General features: G+C 43.2%; 1 protein-coding gene across 3 annotated transcripts; it reads left to right on the top strand.

The window, feature by feature from the left end:
* Window positions 1–195: 195 nt before the first annotated feature.
* On the top strand, window positions 196–19,261 carry Nono (non-POU domain containing octamer binding). Of its 3 annotated transcripts, none has more exons than XM_021153399.2 (12): window positions 196–315; window positions 1,048–1,107; window positions 8,365–8,542; window positions 10,697–10,890; window positions 12,023–12,324; window positions 13,445–13,540; window positions 13,760–13,956; window positions 14,931–15,015; window positions 15,340–15,442; window positions 15,944–15,983; window positions 16,771–16,880; window positions 18,262–19,261. In XM_021153399.2, the coding sequence occupies exons 3-12, from the start codon at window positions 8,374–8,376 to the stop codon at window positions 18,394–18,396; spliced, it is 1,431 nt and encodes a 476-aa protein (XP_021009058.1). In that variant the 5' UTR covers window positions 196–315; window positions 1,048–1,107; window positions 8,365–8,373; the 3' UTR covers window positions 18,397–19,261. The 3 variants fall into 3 exon arrangements, with proteins under 3 accessions (XP_021009058.1, XP_085694220.1, XP_085694221.1); XM_085838094.1 differs by having other exon boundaries at window positions 15,340–15,469; XM_085838095.1 differs by having other exon boundaries at window positions 221–315; window positions 1,051–1,107; window positions 15,340–15,469.
* The last annotated feature ends 286 nt before the right edge of the window (window positions 19,262–19,547 follow it).

The raw sequence follows: 19,547 nt of genomic DNA, 5'->3' as shown, positions 1-19,547 counted from the left end.
GTGCTCGGCGCCTCTAGTGCATGCGCATAAGCTACGAAGCCTCGCTCTTTGTCCCCATCTGTCGTTCACACGAACCCAAGGCTTTGACAGTCGGTAGCCAATAGACGCTAAGAAATGGCGGACTAATGAGACTTTCTCGGGAGATAAACTTTGACTGGCAGTTCACATAGCCAATCGGGAATCCAAAATTGACCCCCCCCCTTGGGAGGCACCGAGCTCCGTCGGCTCGTTTCCGGCGGTCGCGCGCTCTTTTCTCGGGACGGTGGAGGCCGTGCAGCGTCGCCCATACTCTGAGCAAAGAACTGTGGCCAGAGGGTGAGTTTGGGGATGGCTCTTTGGTTGCTTAGGGATGCGTTGGGGCTTCCTGCGACACTCTGGGAAGGAAGGGGTTGGGGCGAGGCCGAGTTTGCACACGGGCTATGGGTTCCGAAGGCCCGGGAGGCCTTTCCCCCTCCGCGCAAGGCCTTCGCAGCCCACCCATGGGGGCCAGCGCGCTCCCCGCTCCCCGCCGCGGGCATTAGCCCAATGCCTTTCTGGCTTCCTTGCCCAGACTCTTTGTGCTGCTCACCCCCAATTTTAGTGGCCCTAAGTTGTTGGCTTCTTGAACGCCCTGGGCCACAGGGTGTGGGGTCTATTATACTAAGGCCCTGAAGTCGAGGTTAGAGGAGGAGGCGCTTTGCTTTGTTGGATGCTCCTCCCTAGCCTTTCAAGGCCATTAATTCCTAGAGGGCCTGTGGGGCCCCTGGAGCTATGGATTTTTTTTTTGTTGTTGTTGTTGTTTAGTTATTTGAAACAAAAGTGGGAAGTTTGCTAGTTCAGACCCCTTGGCTTTTGGTGCTAAGTTCATGAAACACCCTCCACCCCACCCTTGCGCGCGTGCGCGCCTTTTTTCCCCCAGCCTCTTGCTCCTAAAGCTTTTCCTAGGCATTTGTAGGCATCGCTTTTCTAAATTAAAAAAATGTTGCTTTCTGTGGCATTACTTTCGAGTATTTTTCACTTTGAGGACGTCTTACTGTAAGCTGACACCTTTCTTTGTGTTTTTAACAGCAGTCGGGGTTAGTGAGGACTGGGAGGCAGACACTTTGCTGTGTTCAAATCCAAGTCAAGGTAGGTGCAGGAGGTAGGGTCATCAGGTAAAGTGCAGGATGATTAACTGAATACAGATTTTACAGACGAGAAATTAATTTGGGGGGCACTTTTCATGTTTAATCTAAACCGTTTTTAGAATTTGAAACTAAAATGTGACTGAGTGGTGTGGGTTTTTTTTGTTTTGTTTTGTTTTTATTCCCCTAATTATGGCTGTTCTAATAGGGGTTAGTGCTTAAATTTATGTTTGTCCACTTCATTGTTATTAAATGAAAAGTCCTAAGAAACTCAGCCACCTTTACCATGATTGTATTCTACAGCTTTAACATGCCCACCAGGCAACCGTATCAGCCTAGCAAATTCACACTGGATTTCTGTAGCAGTTTTTCATTTAGTAATTTGACTCTTCTAAAATTGAGAGGACCTTGATTTAGATTTCAGATACATGTGATTAATATGGTCCTGAACATGTCTGCAGGTATATCACACACAGTAGCTCTAGTCTCTTTCATTGTGGTTAATCTTAGGACGTGATAGGAGACAGAAATCCTAACTGCTGATCTCTGTAGTTAGGGTTTGATAAATTTATTTCTGCAAAATTGTATTATTGCATTTAACATAGGAACATTTCTTTCGTGCTTGGTACTTGCTGTGTATACAGTGGTAATTTAGATTCTTTGGGCAGTGCTAACCTTCGTTGGTAAATGGAAACTTCTGGAGAAGACTACATGGAAGGGAAAGATTATGAAATCTGTCACCATGGGGGGATTTTTATTCAAAAACAAATAAAATAAATTTGGTTGTTACAAGTTATCCATGCACTCGGGAGGCAGAGGCAGGCGGATTTCTGAGTTCGAGGCCAGCCAAGGCTACACAGAGAAACCCTGACTCGGGGCGGGGGGGGGGGGCGGGGGGGGGAGAAAGAAAGAAAACAAGTTATCCATGGTCAGACATGGTGGCAGAGGCAGATGGATCTCTGGAGTACAGAGTTCAAGGACAGCTAAGGCTATGCAGAGAGATTGGGTCGAAAGAAAGGAAGGAAGGAAAAGGAAAGAAAAGATGATTCATCAGTTGGGTGTTTTTCTATATTGACAATTTAGGGAGAATCTGATGATGACGTTCTGTCTAACATTCCTGTTTCTTTTTCTTTCTTTTTTTCTTCTCCCGAGATGGGGTTTCTCTGTGTAGCCCTGGCTGTCCTGGAACTCACTCTGTAGGCTGGCCTCAAACTCAGAAATCAGCCTGCCTCTGCCTCCCAAGCGCTGGGATTAACGGTGTGCGCCACCACTGTCCAGCTTTTACATTCCTATTTCTTGAGAATAGGAATGGTAGTTTCCTTTTGGGAGCAAACGCTTCATCGTTCCTGAGTGATAGTTAAATGATGCTTTGTAGTAGTAGTTCACGTAGGCCTTAGATTTAACCAACTCTGTAAGCTAAATAACTGTTACTCACCCTCATCATCTCCTTCATAACAGGGTGCACAAATTAGGTGTCTTAGCCAATAAATTTGCTGGAATTTAACTTGAAGGCTCATTTGATGCATGATGGTTTTAACTTTTAGAGGTCAAGAGATCTGGGTTCCATGCCATACAGTGGTGTGGCCTTGGGTGGGTAAAGCAGGTTTGGGGGTTTTGTTTCCTCATTTAAAAGAACAGCTGGGGACACTGAATGAAATAATGCCGGTGTAGCAAGTTGTTTGGATTTTGTTGGAGTCAGGGTCTCCCCCACTATGATGGCCTGGTACTCACCATGTAGACCGGGTTGACTTACATCTCTCAGAGATCCACCTACCTTTGCCTCCTTGTGCTGGAATAAAATAAACTAGGATGCCCAGGGTTTTGTTTTGGGGGCAGGGCCTTAAGATGTATCCTAAGCTGGCCTGAAACCTGGGGTCATCCACTGAAGCCTGAGCCACTAAGCTCAGCTTTTATAAAGATTTCTATTAATGTGGAGATACATGTGGATTCCTTTGAGTGATAGAAGCCACTGAGTCTGGGTCCATTCATTTGTAATTAAAGACTGGAGGAAAAATGTTTCTTGGTTCTTAACCTGAGAAAAGGTAAGATTCTGTGGGACAAATGGCTGTGAAGATGATAAATCTGCCACTCACTATTGGGGATAGATGGAGACATGTAATACCTGGACTTAAATTATGAAAAGCTTTGACTCACCTGTTTCTGGGATGGGCCTTCATTTCTTTGTCCTTTTGGAGGTGGGGGGGTGTTGAGTCTTGCTACGTAGCCAAGGCGTTTCTGAAACTAGTCTTATCTCAGCCTATACAGCTGGGAAAGTGCAGGTGTGTGCCCTCACATCTTGCTTGTATGTCTCCCCACCTCGGACAGGTTCATGCTGTAGCCCGTGCTGACTTCAAATAGCAAAGGCTACTTAGAATTATAGGAATAACCTGCCTTACTCAGTTTCCTGGAGCTATGTGTGGTGGTACATTCACCTTTAATCCCAGCACACAAGAGGCAGAGACAAGCCTGGTCTAGAGTTCCAGGATAGCCAGGGCTATACAGAGAATCCCTGTCTCAAAAAATTGTTTCTTTTGAAAATGCTTTTTCATTAAATCACTCCACCCGATGAAAACATTTAAAAATATGGTTGTCCTGAAAAACTATGCTGTCAAGAGTTACAAAGCTAGATTCTGTTTCCTAATAAGTAAACAAAAAGCTTAGGAAAAATGAGAGCTAAATCATAATGGTAGTTTAATAAATTAGTGTCTAGCCACACACACTTTGGGCATTTATAATTATGCTGACATTGCAGAAATGAGGAAAGTCTGAACATCAAACGGTATATCAAAGGATATAAATATCTCAGGATATAAATAAGCAGAGTTGGAAGTGGTAAAAGGATTATTTGAATGGAGATGAGCCCAAAGAGAATATCTATGTGTGTTGATTCTAATAGTGAAAATTCGAACTTCAAGTGTCCAACACAATAGGAGTTTGGCTAACAGTGTTAATCCATTCATGTTAGTCTTCATTTCTGGAGGGGTGACAGGGAAAGACAGGATTTCTTTTTTTTTTTTAACAATTTTAGATTTATTATATATGTAAGTACACTGTAGCTATCTTCAGACACTCCAGAAGAGGGCGCCAGATCTTGTTATGGATGGTTGTGAGCCACCATGTGGTTGCTGGGATTTGAACTCTGGACCTTCGGAAGAGCAGTTGGGTGCTCTTACCCACTGAGCCATCTCACCAGCCCAAGACAGGATTTCTATTAGCCTTGGCTGTCCTCTAGCTTGCTATATGGACCTTTCTCTGCCTCCTTAATTATGGAATTAAAAGTGTGTGTACACCACCATGCCTGGCACTGTTAAAGATTTAGTTACATGAAAATTGCTCATTATGTATTGGAAAAAAGAAAGGTTACGGGTTGGAGAGATGGCTCAGTGGGTAAGAGCACCCAACTGCTCTTCTGAAGGTCCGGAGTTCAAATCCCAGCAACCACATGGTGGTTCACAACCATCCGTAACAAGATCTGACTCCCTCTTCTGGAGTGTCTGAAGACAGCTACAGTGCACTTACATATAATAAATAAATAAATCTTAAAAAAAAAAAAAGAAAAGAAAAGAAAGGTTACAAACCCTTTTTTTAAATTGGGGGTGGGAATTTTTGTTTTGTTTTAATTTTTGAGACAGGGTTTCTGTGTAGCCACGGCTAACCTAGAACTTGAAGAGATCCACCTGTCTCTGCTTCCCCAGTGCGGGGATAAAAAGTGTGACCACCACTGCTTGGCATATACCTATTTTAAATCATATTTGTTTGTTTTTTACTTCTGTGAGGGCGTTTCAGCAGCATGTGTGTCTGCATCACATGTGTCCATAGAGAGTGGAAGAACTGGAGTTATTACAGATGGTTGTGAAGTACCATGTGCGTGCTGGGAACTGAACTGCAAGAGCAACGAGTTCTAAAGCATCGCATTAGCCTCCCACAGCTGGTTGCTTTTCTTTCTTTCATTCATTCATTCATTCATTCATTCATTATAAGTTCACTGTAGCTGACTTCAGACGCACCAGAAGAGGGCGTCAGATCTCATTATGGGTGGTTGTAAGCCACCATGTGGTTGCTGGGAATTGAACTCAGGACCTTTGGAGTGCTCTTAACCACTGAGCCATCACTCCAGCCCAACTGGTTTCTTTGTTTGTTTGTTTGTTTTTTTGTTTTTTCAAGACAGGGTTTCTCTGTGTAGCCCCTACTGTCCTGCAACTCACTTTGTAGACCAGGCTGGCCTTGAACTCAGAAATCCTCCTGTCTCTGCCTCCCGAGTGCTGGGATTAAAGGTGTGTGCCACCACGCCCAGCTCCAACTGGTTTCTTTAATGTACAACTTCAGATAGAAACTGAAGGGAACTGAAGAGATGGCTCAGCTGTTAAGAGTACCTACTCTTGCAGAGGACCTGAGTTCATTTCCCAGCAACCATGTCAGGTGGCTTCATTACTCCTTTGAAACCCCAGCTCCAGGGGCTGCCGTGCTCAAAATCAGTCTTCAGGCACTGTACTTTCATACCCAAAATCACAAGAGATAAATATAATGAAAATGGAATATGTATTAATGATTAGAAGGTTGTATTAGGGTTCTTAACAAGAACAGAACTGATAGGATGAAAACAGGTAGGTAGATAGATATAAAGGAGATCTATTAGAGAGGTTTACAGGCTGTGGTCCATAGAGTTCAATAGTAGCTGGTTACCAATGTCAAATCCAAGAATCCAGTAGTTTCTCTGCTAATGAGGTTGGGTGTCTCAGCTGATCTTCAGTAAATACTGGAATCCTGATGAAGTAGACCTTGATACTAGTCAAGGAATGGACTTGCCATCCAGATTGAGGGCAAGCAGGCAAAGAAAGCAAGCTTCCTTCTTCTGTATAGTTTACATAGGCTGCCACCAGAAGGTATGACCCAGATTAAAAGTGGATCTTCCCACTTCAGATGATTTAATTAGCAAAAAATCCCTCACAGGTATACTCAGCCTCTTGGGTTTTAGTTAATTACAAATGTAGTCAGGTTGACAACCCAAAATATCCATCACAAAGGGTATACTGGAAGGTTAACAGTAGCTATTAGTGTGAGGATTTTTAATTTATATCTCTATGTGGTTATGTACCCAAGAGGGTCAGAGACATCGGATTCCCTAGAGTGGGAGTTATGGGTATTTGTGAATTGTCCAAAGTGGGTGTTGAGACCAGGATTGCTTTTTTCTGTTTTCTCTCCCTCCTGGTCTCTATAGCCCAGGTTGCCCCTAAACTCATAATTTCCTGCCTCAGCCTCTTAAGAGTGCTGGAACTACATGAATGTGCCACATAGTGGCTGTTTTGAGTTTGTGGCTTTTATCTTTTTTAATTTAGAGACCAGATGTGGGTTCCAGGCCTGCTGGGGCTTCATGGACCCTGTCTGAAACTTAAACAGCTGGGCATGTAAGTGTATAATCCCAGCATTCCGGGAGACAGATGAATTAGTCTTGGTGTTCTGCACGGTAAGCTCCAGTATAGCCAGAGCTACATAGAGAACCTGCTCTCGTTAGTAAGTATATTATTATACTTTCTGTAACATTGCTGAGAACTCATTGAAATGGGAGAATTCACATGGTATGGTAGCACATGCCTTTAACCCCAGCACTTGGAAGGCAGAGGCAGGCTGACCCTCTTGAGTGCCTGTGATGTATTGGTTCTTTTATTTGGGTAATCATATTTATTAGCATGATCAAAAATTTACTGGGGCCTAGGGAGGTGGCTCAATGGTCAAAAGCCCTGATTGCTCTTGTAGAGGACTGGGTGGGTTCAGTTCCTGGCACCTACATGGCAGCTCATACTTGCCTGTAACACCTAAAATTTGACACCTTCACAGACATACACGCCAACAAAACACTAATGCACATAAAATAAAAATGTAGGTAATTTTTGGAAGACTTACTGGGGCCAGGTAGTGGTGGCATAGGCCTTTAATCTTAGCACTCAGGAAGCAGCAGAGGCAGGCAGATATTTTTCTGTGAGTTCAAGGCCAGCTTGGTCTTGATTTTTTTTTTTTTTTGGGTTGACTTATATATTTATTTGGTTTTTCATTTATATATTTATTAGGTTTCCCTGCTTATCTTTGTCTCTGAAGTGCTGGGGTTAACAAGGTGTGCATCACCACCACCCTTTTACTAGTAGCAGGCTTTAGTCTGTTTTTTTTGGGGGGGAGAGGTTGGTTTTTTGAGACAGGGTTTCTCTGTGTAGCCCTGGCTGTCTTGGAACTCACTCTGTAGACCAGGCTGGCCTTGAACTCACAGATCCACCTGCCTCTGCCTCCCGAGTGCTGGGGTTAAAGGCATGGGCCACCACCACCTGGCCAGTCTTTAGTCTTTAGTGTTGGGATTAAAGGCATTTGCTAGCACCTGCCTGGCCCTTTGTTTTTGTTTTTTGTTTTGGTTTTTCGAGACACTGTTTCTCTGTGTAGCCCTGGCTGTCCTAGAACTCACTCCGTAGACCAGGCTGGCCTCGAACTCAGAAATTCGCCTGCCTCTGCCTCCCAAGTGCTGGGATTAAAGGCGTGCACCACCACGCCTGGCTTTTGTATTGTTTTTGTTTTTTGTTTTTCCGAGACAGGGTTTCTCTGTGTAGCCCTGACTGTCCTGGAACTCACTCTGTAGACAGGCTGGCCTCGAACTCAGAAATTCGTCTGCCTCTGCCTCCCCAAGTGCTGGGATTAAAGGCATGCGCTACCATGCCCAGCTGGCCCTTTGGTTTTTATTCTTTTGTTTTGAGACAGGATCTCAACTGAAACTGTGTAGACCAGTTGACCTTAAACTCATAGGGATCCCCTGCCTCTGCCTCCTGAGTACTAGAACAGGCATGTTTTATCAGGCCTGACCTTGTATGTTTTGCTTTTTAGTTTGTTTTTGATTCTGTTTTTTCTGTAGCCCTGGCTGTCTGGTACTTGCTCAGTAGACCAGGGAGGCCTTCAACTCACTAGATCTTCCTCAAGTGTTTTTTAATGTGAAAGGATTTTTTTTTTAAAGTTTGAGACAGGGTCTAAATATCCTAGGTTGGCCAATATTGTACTCTATTATTTAGAGTAACCAGTTGTAATCAGGCAAAAGGTAAAAATAGCCAAGATAGGTTTGTTTGTTTGTTTTGGTTTTGTTTGTTTTTTGAGACAGGGTTTCTTTGTGTAGCCCTGGCTGGCCTCTGAAATCTGCCCGGCCCAAGATAGTTTTAATGATGGGTACCATCAGGAAGGTAACTGACTGAATCCTGATACTGGGTTTTTGACATTCCACATTTTCCTTTAGGGTACAAAAATGCAGAGCAATAAAGCCTTTAACTTGGAGAAGCAGAATCATACTCCAAGGAAACATCATCAGCATCACCACCAGCAGCACCATCAGCAGCAGCAGCAGCAGCAGCAGCAGCAGCAGCAACAGCCACCCCCACCAATACCTGCAAATGGCCAGCAGGCCAGCAGCCAGAGTAAGTAGCTGCTGGGTGATGGGAGGATGCAAACAGGTTCCCCTGGGAATGATTTTATAGTTTTTAGGTAAAAAGTGAACAGGCCTTTGGTAGCATACTTTTGTTTTTACTTTTTTTTTTTTTTTTGGAGGGAGCATCAAGACAGGGTCTCTGTGTATCCCTAACTATCATAGAACTCACTCTGTAGGCAGGTTCCTTAGAATTCCACCAGCCTCAGCCTCCAGTGTTGGGATTGGGTACCACCCCTCCAACTTTTTGAGATAGGGCCTCAATATCTAACCCTGGGTGCTGGCTTAGAACTTCCTTCTGAGTGTTGGAATTGAGGGCATTGCTGCCATGTTTCATATTCTGGTTTGAGTTAGCAAGATTTATTTTATGTGTATGGATGTTTTGCCTGCATATATGTATATTCCTGGTGCTCATGGAGGTCAGAAGAGGGCATTGGATCTTCTGGGTGTAGAGCACGTTTTGTTTTTTTCTTAAGATTGTTGTCAGTTGCCATGTTGATGCTGGGAATTAGTGAGTCCTGAAAGATTGAGAAGTAGTCTTAACTGCTCAGCCAGCTCTTTATTTAGCTGTTGCTGCTGCTGTTTTGTTTTGTTTGTTTTTGGCTTTGGTTTTTTGAGACAGGGTTTCTCTGTGTAGCCCTGGCTGTCCTGGAACTCACTCTGTAGACCAGGCTAGCATCGAGAACTCAGAAATCTGCCTGCCTCTGTCTCCTGAGTGCTGGGATTAAAGGCGTGCGCCACCACACCTGGCTCTATTTAGCTTCTTCTATTTGGTTTTTAATCTGTATTTTATAAAGGAAAGGAATTGATCACTTGAACCAAAGAGCAGATAAAGGTGGAGTATAGATTATTCTGCCATGTTGGCATATTTTACTCCCAAACAAATATTTATATATACTTGTCAGAATATAGGAGAACTTTTTAAGGTTTAATATTAACTCCATTAAGACTTGGTGTCACGTGCCCAGCCCACTTTTAATGTGCAAAAAGTTTTTTGTATGTTGTCATTATTCAGGAAACTGAGTACTTATAAAAACAAACCTGGTGAGGTGAGGGTAACTAGAGAGATGGTTCAGTGGCTAAGAGCATCTCCTGCAGCCTTGAGTTGGGTTCCCAGCACCTACATGAGGTATCTTACTACCAACTGTAGCTCCTGTTCCAGGAAATCCAGCATCCTTGTCTGACTCCATGGGTAGGGTACGTACCCAGGCACATGTGGCGCACATAGTGACACTTAACACACATATATACTCATAAGATACAGATTTGTTCTTGATACTCCTCAGGTGACTCAACCATTTGTAACTATAGTTCCAGGAGGATCTGCTGCATATAATTCATCCAGGCAGACATACATACACATTTTTTTTTAAAAAGCCAAACAATTGATCTCAGCAGATGAGCCTCTTAAAAGCACAAACCTGAGGACCTGAGTCCTGGAACCCACTGTGGAAGGAAAACCCCAACTCCTAAAAGTTGGCCCCTGGCCTTCACGTGTGTGCCATACATGTGCATGCTCATATGTATCATACATACCTGATGATAAATACCAGAGCATGGTACAAAAATAGTTATTACTCTACTCTCTTACCCTCTTCCCTCTCTGTCCTTTCTCTCCCCATTCCCCTCCCCCCTCTCTCCACGTGTTCATGGCCAGCCTCTATTCTTCTCTCCCTCCCTCCCTCTCTCTTCCTCTCCCTCCTTCTCACCCTCTTCCTCCTCTCCCTCTTTCTCCCCCCCTTCCCAACTCCCCTTCCTATGCCTTAAATAAACTATACCCATAAAAATAGTTATTACTCATTTCTTTATGTGCAACCTGTCAAGGCTGTGAAGGTTGGTAACTGGTTAAGAAAGAGCAGTTTTAAAAGTCTGATTCCTTAGGGCATAGACCAGTTCAGTAGAGGTGCCAAGTTGCTATATCATGTGACTGTTTGTCTCTGATTAGCTACCTTAGTTTCTGGGTTATAGTAGGGCTGCTAAGAAGTCCCCTGATCTCTTCATGACTGCTTTCACATTCTGAGGTACAGTTTGCTGTTTGAGTAGACATTGGGAAGTGGTGCTTGTCTCCCCTCACAGAAACAGTGTTGAAGATATGACTGACTAATTCTCTATCTACCCAGTCTTTTGATTGACTGTCTTCTTTCAGATGAAGGCTTGACTATTGACCTGAAGAATTTTAGGAAACCAGGAGAGAAGACCTTTACACAGCGTAGCCGTCTCTTTGTGGGCAATCTTCCCCCTGATATCACTGAGGAGGAAATGAGGAAACTTTTTGAGAAATACGGAAAAGCAGGCGAAGTTTTCATTCATAAGGATAAAGGCTTTGGCTTTATTCGCTTGGTGAGTGTGAGCTTTGGGGCATATGCTTTGAGAGATAGGGAAACCTGGGGAGTGAATATGGAAAAATAGCAGTGAAAAGAATGAGATTGTCTATATGGTAATAATTTTTGGAGTCTGACTATCTGAGAACTTACTTTGTAGACCAAGCTGACCTTGAACTCAAGAGATCTGTCTGCCTGCCTCTGCCTCCTGAGTGCTGGGTTTAAAGGTATGCGCCACCATCACCTGACCTTACTTGCCTGGAATAAAAGGGCTAAAATAGTTTGGCGGGTGATTTTTAGTTGCAGATCTCATTTTTTAACCCCAGGCTATCCTTGAACTTGAAGACCTCTGCTTTCGAGGCTCTGGATGATCCATGCATTCGTTACCATGCTTGATTTAAGAGAAAGTGGAGCTTATTTTAGTGATTACCAAGGCATGCATATTTTATTTCCAAAGTTCTTGTATGTGTGTTATTTTACTTTTCACAGGGGACAAGTTATTTTGGGGACACATTCGATAAGTGAACTACTGCTCAGCAGTACTCAGCAGGTTTTCCTATTTAAAATGTAGATCTTATTTCTAAAATCTGATTGTGTTTGGGAAGAGTATATAAGAAAGAAACATTTTACAGATGCTAAATCTATCTCTAAATGAGGAACAAAGTGATGGCTGGAACTAGTTTTCATTCCTGCTCACTTAATACCATAGCAAGTCATTGTCTCAAGCTCCTTCCTTAGTTCTGTGAAGTAGGGAAGAGATGTCCTGTCAGTGTTCTCTGGTTCTGAGTAAGCTTGCTCACAGGATCTGATGCCCTGTTCTTACTTCTGTAGGCACCAGGTACATATGGTGTGCATAAATGGACATGCAGTCAAAACATTATTCTCATAAATTAAGGATTCTTCATTGAGGACAAGTAATTCTGATATGTTCGTGGAAATTAAAATGCAAGTGCTGTATTGTTAAGTATGCAGCTGTGACTCTGCCCTGGATCTCACTTTGTAGACTAGGCTGGCCTAGAGATCGACCTGCCTCTTAAGTGCTAGAATTAAAATATGTGTGTGCCACCACCCAAGTTTTTGGAGAGGCATTTTGTTGATGTTGCTTGGTTGGTCTTTTGTCAAATTCTAATTTTCTTTTTTGTTTTCCCCAGGAAACACGAACCCTGGCGGAAATTGCCAAAGTGGAGCTGGACAACATGCCCCTCCGTGGGAAGCAGCTGCGTGTGCGCTTTGCCTGTCACAGTGCATCCCTTACAGTCCGCAACCTTCCTCAGTACGTGTCGAACGAACTGCTGGAAGAAGCCTTTTCTGTGTTTGGCCAGGTGGAGAGGGCTGTAGTCATTGTGGATGACCGAGGAAGGCCCTCAGGGAAAGGCATTGTTGAGTTCTCAGGGAAGCCAGCTGCTCGGAAAGCTCTGGACAGATGCAGTGAAGGCTCCTTCTTGCTGACCACGTAAGTAATTTTCGGACAATGGTTTGGGGTCCCTTATTCTTTCTTTGGCATGGAGCATTAACATCTAGTAATCGTTCTTATTTTCATTTAAAAACTTAGTGCTAACTCAGCTTTTCTAATGTAGTTTTCACTATAGTCCTAAATACTTAGGTATTTGAGTGCATGTAGATGCCATGGTGTACATTGGGGAGTCGGGACACCTTTGGGAAGTTGGCTTTCTCCTTCCACCTTTACATGTCTTCCAGGACCAAGCTCAGGGTATCTAGCTTGCATGTGCCTATATCCATCATGGTATAGTACAAGGATAGCTTTTTAGGCTGGAAAAGTACTTCAGTGGTTAAGAGCACTGGCTGCTCTTGGCAGAGAACCTGAGTTGCATTCCCATCACTCACATGTTGGCTCATCTGTAATTTCAGTTCTAGGGGATCTGATGCCAGCCTAAATAGGCATCAGGTGTACATCTGGGAAAAACTCATACACATGGTTTCATTGGGCATGGTAGCCCATGCCTGTGCTCCTAGCACTTGGAAGGTAGAGATAGAAGAATCTGGAGTTAAGATTGTCCTCATCTATATAAGTTGCAAGTTAGCCTGGGATAGGTGAAACTATCTCCAAAAGCAAAGGCGGAAAAAAAAAAAAGGTTTTCCTCTTAGAATCTGTTAAATGTACTGAATGTACTTTCTCTTAGTGTTTTCCTTCATTTTCTAGAGTTATCAAATACATTAGATAACTCAACCTACTCCCTTTAACATTTTTTTGAGACTATTACAGAGATCTGAAACCTGGCTCCATCTGGGCTGTTATCCCCAAATTATTCAGAATGCTGGTAAGAGGGACTCGATTACTTGGGGCTAGGTATAAAATTCTTTAGAAATATGTTTAGATGTGGTGGTTCATATCCATAATTCCAGCCAGTACTTGGGAGGCTAAAGCAGGAGTGTCATTAACCTCAGACCAGCCCAGTTTACAGTCTGAATCCTTGCCAACTTCTCATTTCCTGTCTAAAGTATGATAGTTGTCCAGTCTTATTCCTAAGTAGTTCCTCATGCCAATGCCAGGTGTAGGGAGCATACTTGTTAGGGTATGGCCTCATTAACACTAACTTTCTTCTTTCACCCAGATTTCCTCGGCCTGTGACTGTGGAGCCTATGGACCAGTTAGATGATGAAGAGGGACTTCCAGAGAAACTGGTTATAAAAAACCAGCAATTCCACAAGTGTGTGGTCCAGTAGTTGACTTTGATACATTTCTGGGGCAGGGGTGGGATGTGTGTTTATATATGTGGTGTTGGTAGTTGACCCAGACCCTTAACATATTTGTCTTACACTTCATCCCTTAGTTATTTTTCTCTTCTTAAAACTTAAAGGGGTGATTAAGAGAATTCTATGGAATCTTGGACAAAAGTATTATCATACATAATGTGTATTATCTATAGGGAGAGAGAACAGCCACCCAGATTTGCACAACCTGGGTCCTTTGAGTACGAGTATGCCATGCGCTGGAAGGCTCTCATTGAGATGGAGAAGCAACAGCAGGATCAAGTGGACCGGAACATCAAGGAGGCTCGTGAGAAGCTGGAGATGGAGATGGAGGCAGCTCGCCATGAGCACCAGGTTATGCTAATGAGGCAGGGTGAGTAGAGGCCTGTAAGTAGGAAAAATGGAATACATATCAAATACCAGTTTTGTTCAGTAATTTCTTTATTTCTTAGTAGAAAAAGACAAAGTCTCTGTTTTTATTCCCTGAAATACTTTGTTTATCCTAGTAGGGAGATGAATTTGAAGGTGGGTATAGAATACTAGATAGAGTCAATAAAGAAAGAAATGGTCAAGTTTGAGTTTACTTGCATGACCATTCTGGGATTATATATTGTCTTAGTTAAGGGTTCTGTTGCTGTGATAATGCACGAAGCATGGCCAAAAGCAGTTTAAGGAGAAAAAGGGTTATTTTATCTTAAAATTTCAGGTAGCCCCATCACTGAGAGATGCTAAGGCAGGAACTAATTAATGTTGATTAGATTGTTACCCATGGCTTGTCCATCCCCCCCCCCTTTATTTGTTTATTTTTGGATGTTGATTTTTTTTTTTTTTGGTTTTTTTTCGAGACAGGGTTTCTCTGTATAGCCCTGGCTGTCCTGGAACTCACTTTGTAGACCAGGCTGGCCTCGAACTCAGAAATCCGCCTGCCTCTGCCTCCCAAGTGCTGGGATTAAAGGCGTGCGCCACCACTGCCCGGGGGATGTTGATGTTTTTGGGGTTTGTTTGTGGCTTGGTTTCCTTGGTTTCTCTGTGTAGCCCTAGTTATCCTGGAACTAGTCTGTAGAGCAGGTTGGCCTTGAACTCCAGGTTTGCCTGCCTTTGCGTCTCTTTGCCACTTAATGTGCTGGGATTAAAGGTGTGTACCACCATGCCTGCTCATCCACCCACCATGAGCTGGCCTCTTCCACATCAACCAAGAAACTGCAACCTAGGCTTATCCACTGGCCAATCAAGGTTTCCTCTTCCAGACTGACTATATCTTGTATCTTGCTTGGCATCTTTGCTTTCTGGATAGTTATGGGAAATTGTATATATGTAAAGAGTCAAATAGTCTCAATTTGTTGTTAGATTTGATGAGACGTCAAGAAGAGCTTCGGAGAATGGAGGAGCTGCATAACCAAGAGGTTCAGAAGCGAAAGCAGTTAGAACTCAGGTAACGTTTTAAAAACATTTATTTATTTGTTTCGGGCCTGGTTTCATGCCACAGTGTGTGGAGGCCTTCCATCAAATGGTCCTAGGAATTAAACTTGTCATCAGCCTTGAGAGCAAACGCCTTTATGCACTTAGAACTACATTGGTTCTAGGAATTGCCTAAGGGCTTCCTTAAAGAGAAAGAACTCAATGCTGGTCTCCTAATTTCTTTGAATATTGCCCTTATTCTTGGCAAGCTGTGCTAGCTTTTAATCTTCTTCCTATTCAACTGGTCTACTCATTTTTCTGGAATGTCTTATCTTAAAATACCTTGATGATTCTATAGGCAGGAAGAGGAACGCAGGCGCCGTGAGGAAGAGATGCGGCGACAGCAAGAGGAAATGATGCGCCGACAGCAGGAAGGATTCAAGGGAACCTTCCCTGATGCGGTATATCTCCCATGTGCCTATGATGTGGTAGGCCAGTCATCATATAAGATTATGAAATGTCTGTAAGGGTATTAGGTTATGAGCAACTTTTCTATGTTATGAAATTCCTTTTAGGAAAAAAATGTTGGTAGTAGGTGAGGTAAGGTTTGAGGGAGAGAGAGCTCTTGCCATATATAACAAATTTAGGATGGAAATCCGGGACTACTTTGTTTCTTATTTCCAGTGATAATAAGAGAGAAAGTTGAGTCCTGTAGCAGACTTCTGCTGCCCTTGTAACTACATGGTTTGCAGCCCTAAGAAGTTAACTATTTCTTCCTCCTGTGGCCTCTAATATAATTTTCTAATAGAAAATTTGAATTTGTTACCTGAAATCTCTGTACAAATAGCAAGAGGGCATTAGTCTTAGTATGTCATCACTGTTTACTTCCCTGTGTTGTCATCAGTGCATTGTAATAGAGTAAATGGTGTCTTGGACTATGTTGAGTGTATATTGTTTTTCAGAGAGAACAAGAGATACGGATGGGCCAAATGGCTATGGGAGGTAAGGACTTAAGAAAGAATTAAATAGTTCTGGTGCCTTTTGGGGGTGGGGATAAAAGGTAGTTAAAAAGTAGAGAGCAGCAAGTATCCAGGAACCAAAGAACTGCCTGTCTGGTTTTGTTTTTGTTTTTTAGGTTGGCTGGCCAGTTACTGTGATCTGCCTGTCTCTGCCTCTCAAAGCCAGGGGTAGCAAGCATGTACAGCCCTGCCCAGCTCTTTTTTTTTTTTTGTTCTTTTGAGACAGGTTCTTACTGTGTAGCCCTGGCTGTCCTGAAACTCACTATGTAGACCAAGCTGATCTTAACTTATAGAGATCCACCTACCTCTGCTTCCTAAGTGCTGGGATTAAAAGTGTGAGCCACAATGCTCAGCTTTTGATGTACAAACTGGGTTTTTAAACTCGGATTCTCATGCTTGCAGAGCCTTCTTTCTCTTTCTTTTTTTTTTTAAGATTTATTTATTATATGTAAGTACGCTGTAGCTGTCTTCAGACACTCCAGAAGACGGCATCAGATCTGATGGTTGTGAGCCACCATGTGGGATTTGAACTCAGGACCTTCAGAAGTGCTCTTAACCACTGAGCCATCTCTCCAGCCCCGTTCTCTTCTTTCTTAATCTGCATTATAGAGCTTCCACCTAGTCTAAATTTAAATGACATCACATTTCCAAGAATATTAGGGCTTATAGGCTGGGTGTAGGGGATTGACTACATACTGAATTGCTCCCTTTGGTAGGGGAAGAGAGTGTTAATCTTTTCCCCCTATAGTGACCATACTACTCTACTTTAGGTGCTATGGGCATAAACAATAGAGGCGCCATGCCTCCTGCTCCTGTGCCACCTGGTACTCCAGCTCCTCCAGGACCTGCCACTATGATGCCAGATGGAACCCTTGGATTGGTAATAAATTTCAGGGATGTCTAATCTATGTGTGTGTGTGTGTGTGTGTGTGTGTGTGTGTGTGTGTGTACACATGTGTACATATAGGTGGGCTAGAGGTCAGCTGCTTGTGTCATTTATTGCTCAGATGGCCCCTGAGCAATAAATGACACAAGCACAATGCCACCTTGAAGTTGCCAGTTAGGCTAGGCTGACTGGTCTGTGAACCCCAGGAATCCTCTGCTTTCCCCAGTGCTGCTGCCATTACAAATACATGCCACCATGCCTTGCCCCTCTACCCCTTCTTTGAGTCCTCAAATTGGCAGAACAAGCATTTTACCCAACTAAGCTATCTTCTCAGCATTTCTTGCCTCTGACTTTGGTGCAGTTACTGATCTTCAGGACTATTGGTATTCATAAAATGGTACAGATGAGTGAAGACAGGTTGTGATAATATGCTAGGCAGCAAGTGTTGTCCCACTATCCCATATCCTTGGTCTTTCGGTTTTTACTCTTGAGAAAATCTAATGTATGCTGTTTTAGCCTTGGGGTTAAACTATAGCCTCTGACTGTGATCTGATTAATTGTTAGTTATTGCTATCCTCAGTAAACAAGTTGCTTTAAAAAAAAATTATTTATTATATGTAAGTACACTGGAGCTGTCTTCAGATGTGCCAGAAGAGGGCATCAGATCTCATTACAGGTGGTTGCGAGCCACCATGTGGTTGCTGGGATTTGAACTCAGGACCTTTGGAAGAGCAGTCAGTGTTCTTACCTTCTGAGCCATCTCGACAGCCCAAACAAGTTGCTTTGTTGTTTGGGTTTTGTTAAGGTAGGGTCTCTGTAGTCTAGACCAGCTGGCCTCAAACGGAGGTGCTCCTGCCTCTTACCTCCCATTGCATATACCACCATGTCTGGCCAGCAGGTTGTTCTTTACATGGGGGAAGTTAAGGAAGGTTAGATATTATGATGTATAACAGATGTGAATCCAAGGGCCTTGTGCTTCATAAAGTCCTGAAGTTGTTCTGGTTGTAATGTCAAAATGGAATGAGCTAAAACTGGATAGATTAAGGTTCCTAAAGAACGATAGTCTGTTTTTCCTGGCTCACGAAAAAGGAATTGGCTAGAGCCTATGCAACCTTGAAATGTCAATTGTATGTAAAATGTGGATAGAAAACTAAAGATGGATGGATGACTGACTGGAGCCATAACTAGTAAAACCTGCCTTTCCTCTCAAGGTTCTCCATTAGAGCTCTAAACAGACTTGGTTGCCTGTCTCCTAATAGTCAGGAGGAGACTTGAATAGTTAAGTAGAAATGGCCTGTAGTGGGAAGACCTTAGATGAGCTAGAACCTGCAGAGACAGATTCTACTGTAACATTGTTCTCTTTCTCTTTTTTAAGACCCCACCAACAACTGAACGTTTTGGCCAAGCTGCAACAATGGAAGGAATTGGAGCAATTGGTGGAACTCCTCCTGCATTCAACCGTCCAGCTCCGGGAGCTGAATTTGCTCCAAATAAACGCCGCCGATATTAGATAAAGTTGCATTGTCTAGTTTCCTGCAGCCCTTAAAAGAAGGGCCCTTTTTGGACTAGCCAGAATTCTACCCTGGAAAAGTGTTAGGGGTTCTTCCCAATAGATAGGTCTTCCCTGCTTGTACTATTCTAGGGAGTATGCTTGAAGGCAGAGGGGCAAGGGAGGGGTGGTATTTAACAAGTCAAAGTCTGTGCTATAGTGCTTTATCAAGTCTGTCTGGTGCATTCCTGAACTATATTGATTGTTGAGGGCCTGGAGAACCATGGGAAAATGAACTCAGAGCTCCATTAATCTTGATCATTCCTTTTCTCTCTCTCTCTCTCTTTCTTGTTTTAATTACTTTCTCATCTTTATTCCCCTCAACCCCTGAGACACTGCCATATATACCACAAAACATAAACATCCTCCAATGACCTAGCCCCATTCCTCCATTCACTCCCAGGTATGAATTCAGACAAATGTCCACAGAGGTTACAGCATACATATGGTTCTGTTCTATCTCATATATGACCCCTTCGTGTCCTAAGGAAGACATTTTCTCTTAGAGGTTTTCATTTTAGTATATCTTAAAAGAATCTTGTGTTACCTTGCCTCCATCTTTTTCTTGGGTAAGGACTACACTTTGTGTCGCTGATGTTGCTGTTCACAGCTTTTCTTGATAGGCCTAGTACAGTCTTGGGAACAGGGTTGCTGTGTGGTGAAGGTCTGACAGCAGCTCTTAGTCTTGCCTATCTTAGGTAGCTACGCTGTGCATTTTTATTGGTGTACTATGAATTGTTGCGGATACCTTCAATTTGGAAAGTTTTCTGAGAAATGGGGACGTCATGCAGCATCACCTTATTAAAATACATTTGAAGCCTTTTCATTTTCTGTGCTGTTTTTTTGAAAAAAGGGAGGGAAGGAAATTCTGTCTTGGGAGGTATATACAGTAAGACTACATAGCGGTGATCTTTGACCTTTGAATTGAAATATTAAAATGTCAGGCAAACCTGGGCAGGGGAAGGTGCTACGTACTGTGGAATGGCTAGGACCAGTGCTATTGGCACTACCTGGAGGTAATGGCAGAAAATGGAGGGGGTTGTACCCATACCCACACAGGGAGGGGGGAACTTAATTAGTATTTTGTTTCTGAGCAGCTGCTGGGATGTCAG

This window comes from Mus caroli, unplaced genomic scaffold (assembly GCF_978045245.1).
Source record: "Mus caroli unplaced genomic scaffold, Mus_caroli_1 scaffold_5, whole genome shotgun sequence".
Classification (NCBI taxonomy): domain Eukaryota; kingdom Metazoa; phylum Chordata; class Mammalia; order Rodentia; family Muridae; genus Mus; species Mus caroli.
This window is presented reverse-complemented; position numbering and strand designations above follow the sequence as displayed.

Coding starts and splice junctions, on each gene's coding strand:
- Nono (XM_085838094.1), top strand. CDS start 8,374: ATGCAGAGCAATAAAGCCTTTAACTTGGAGAAGCAGAATCATACTCCA. Junction 10,891..12,022: donor GCTTTGGCTTTATTCGCTTG/GTGAGTGTGAGC, acceptor TGTTTTCCCCAG/GAAACACGAACCCTGGCGGA. Junction 12,325..13,444: donor GGCTCCTTCTTGCTGACCAC/GTAAGTAATTTT, acceptor TCTTTCACCCAG/ATTTCCTCGGCCTGTGACTG.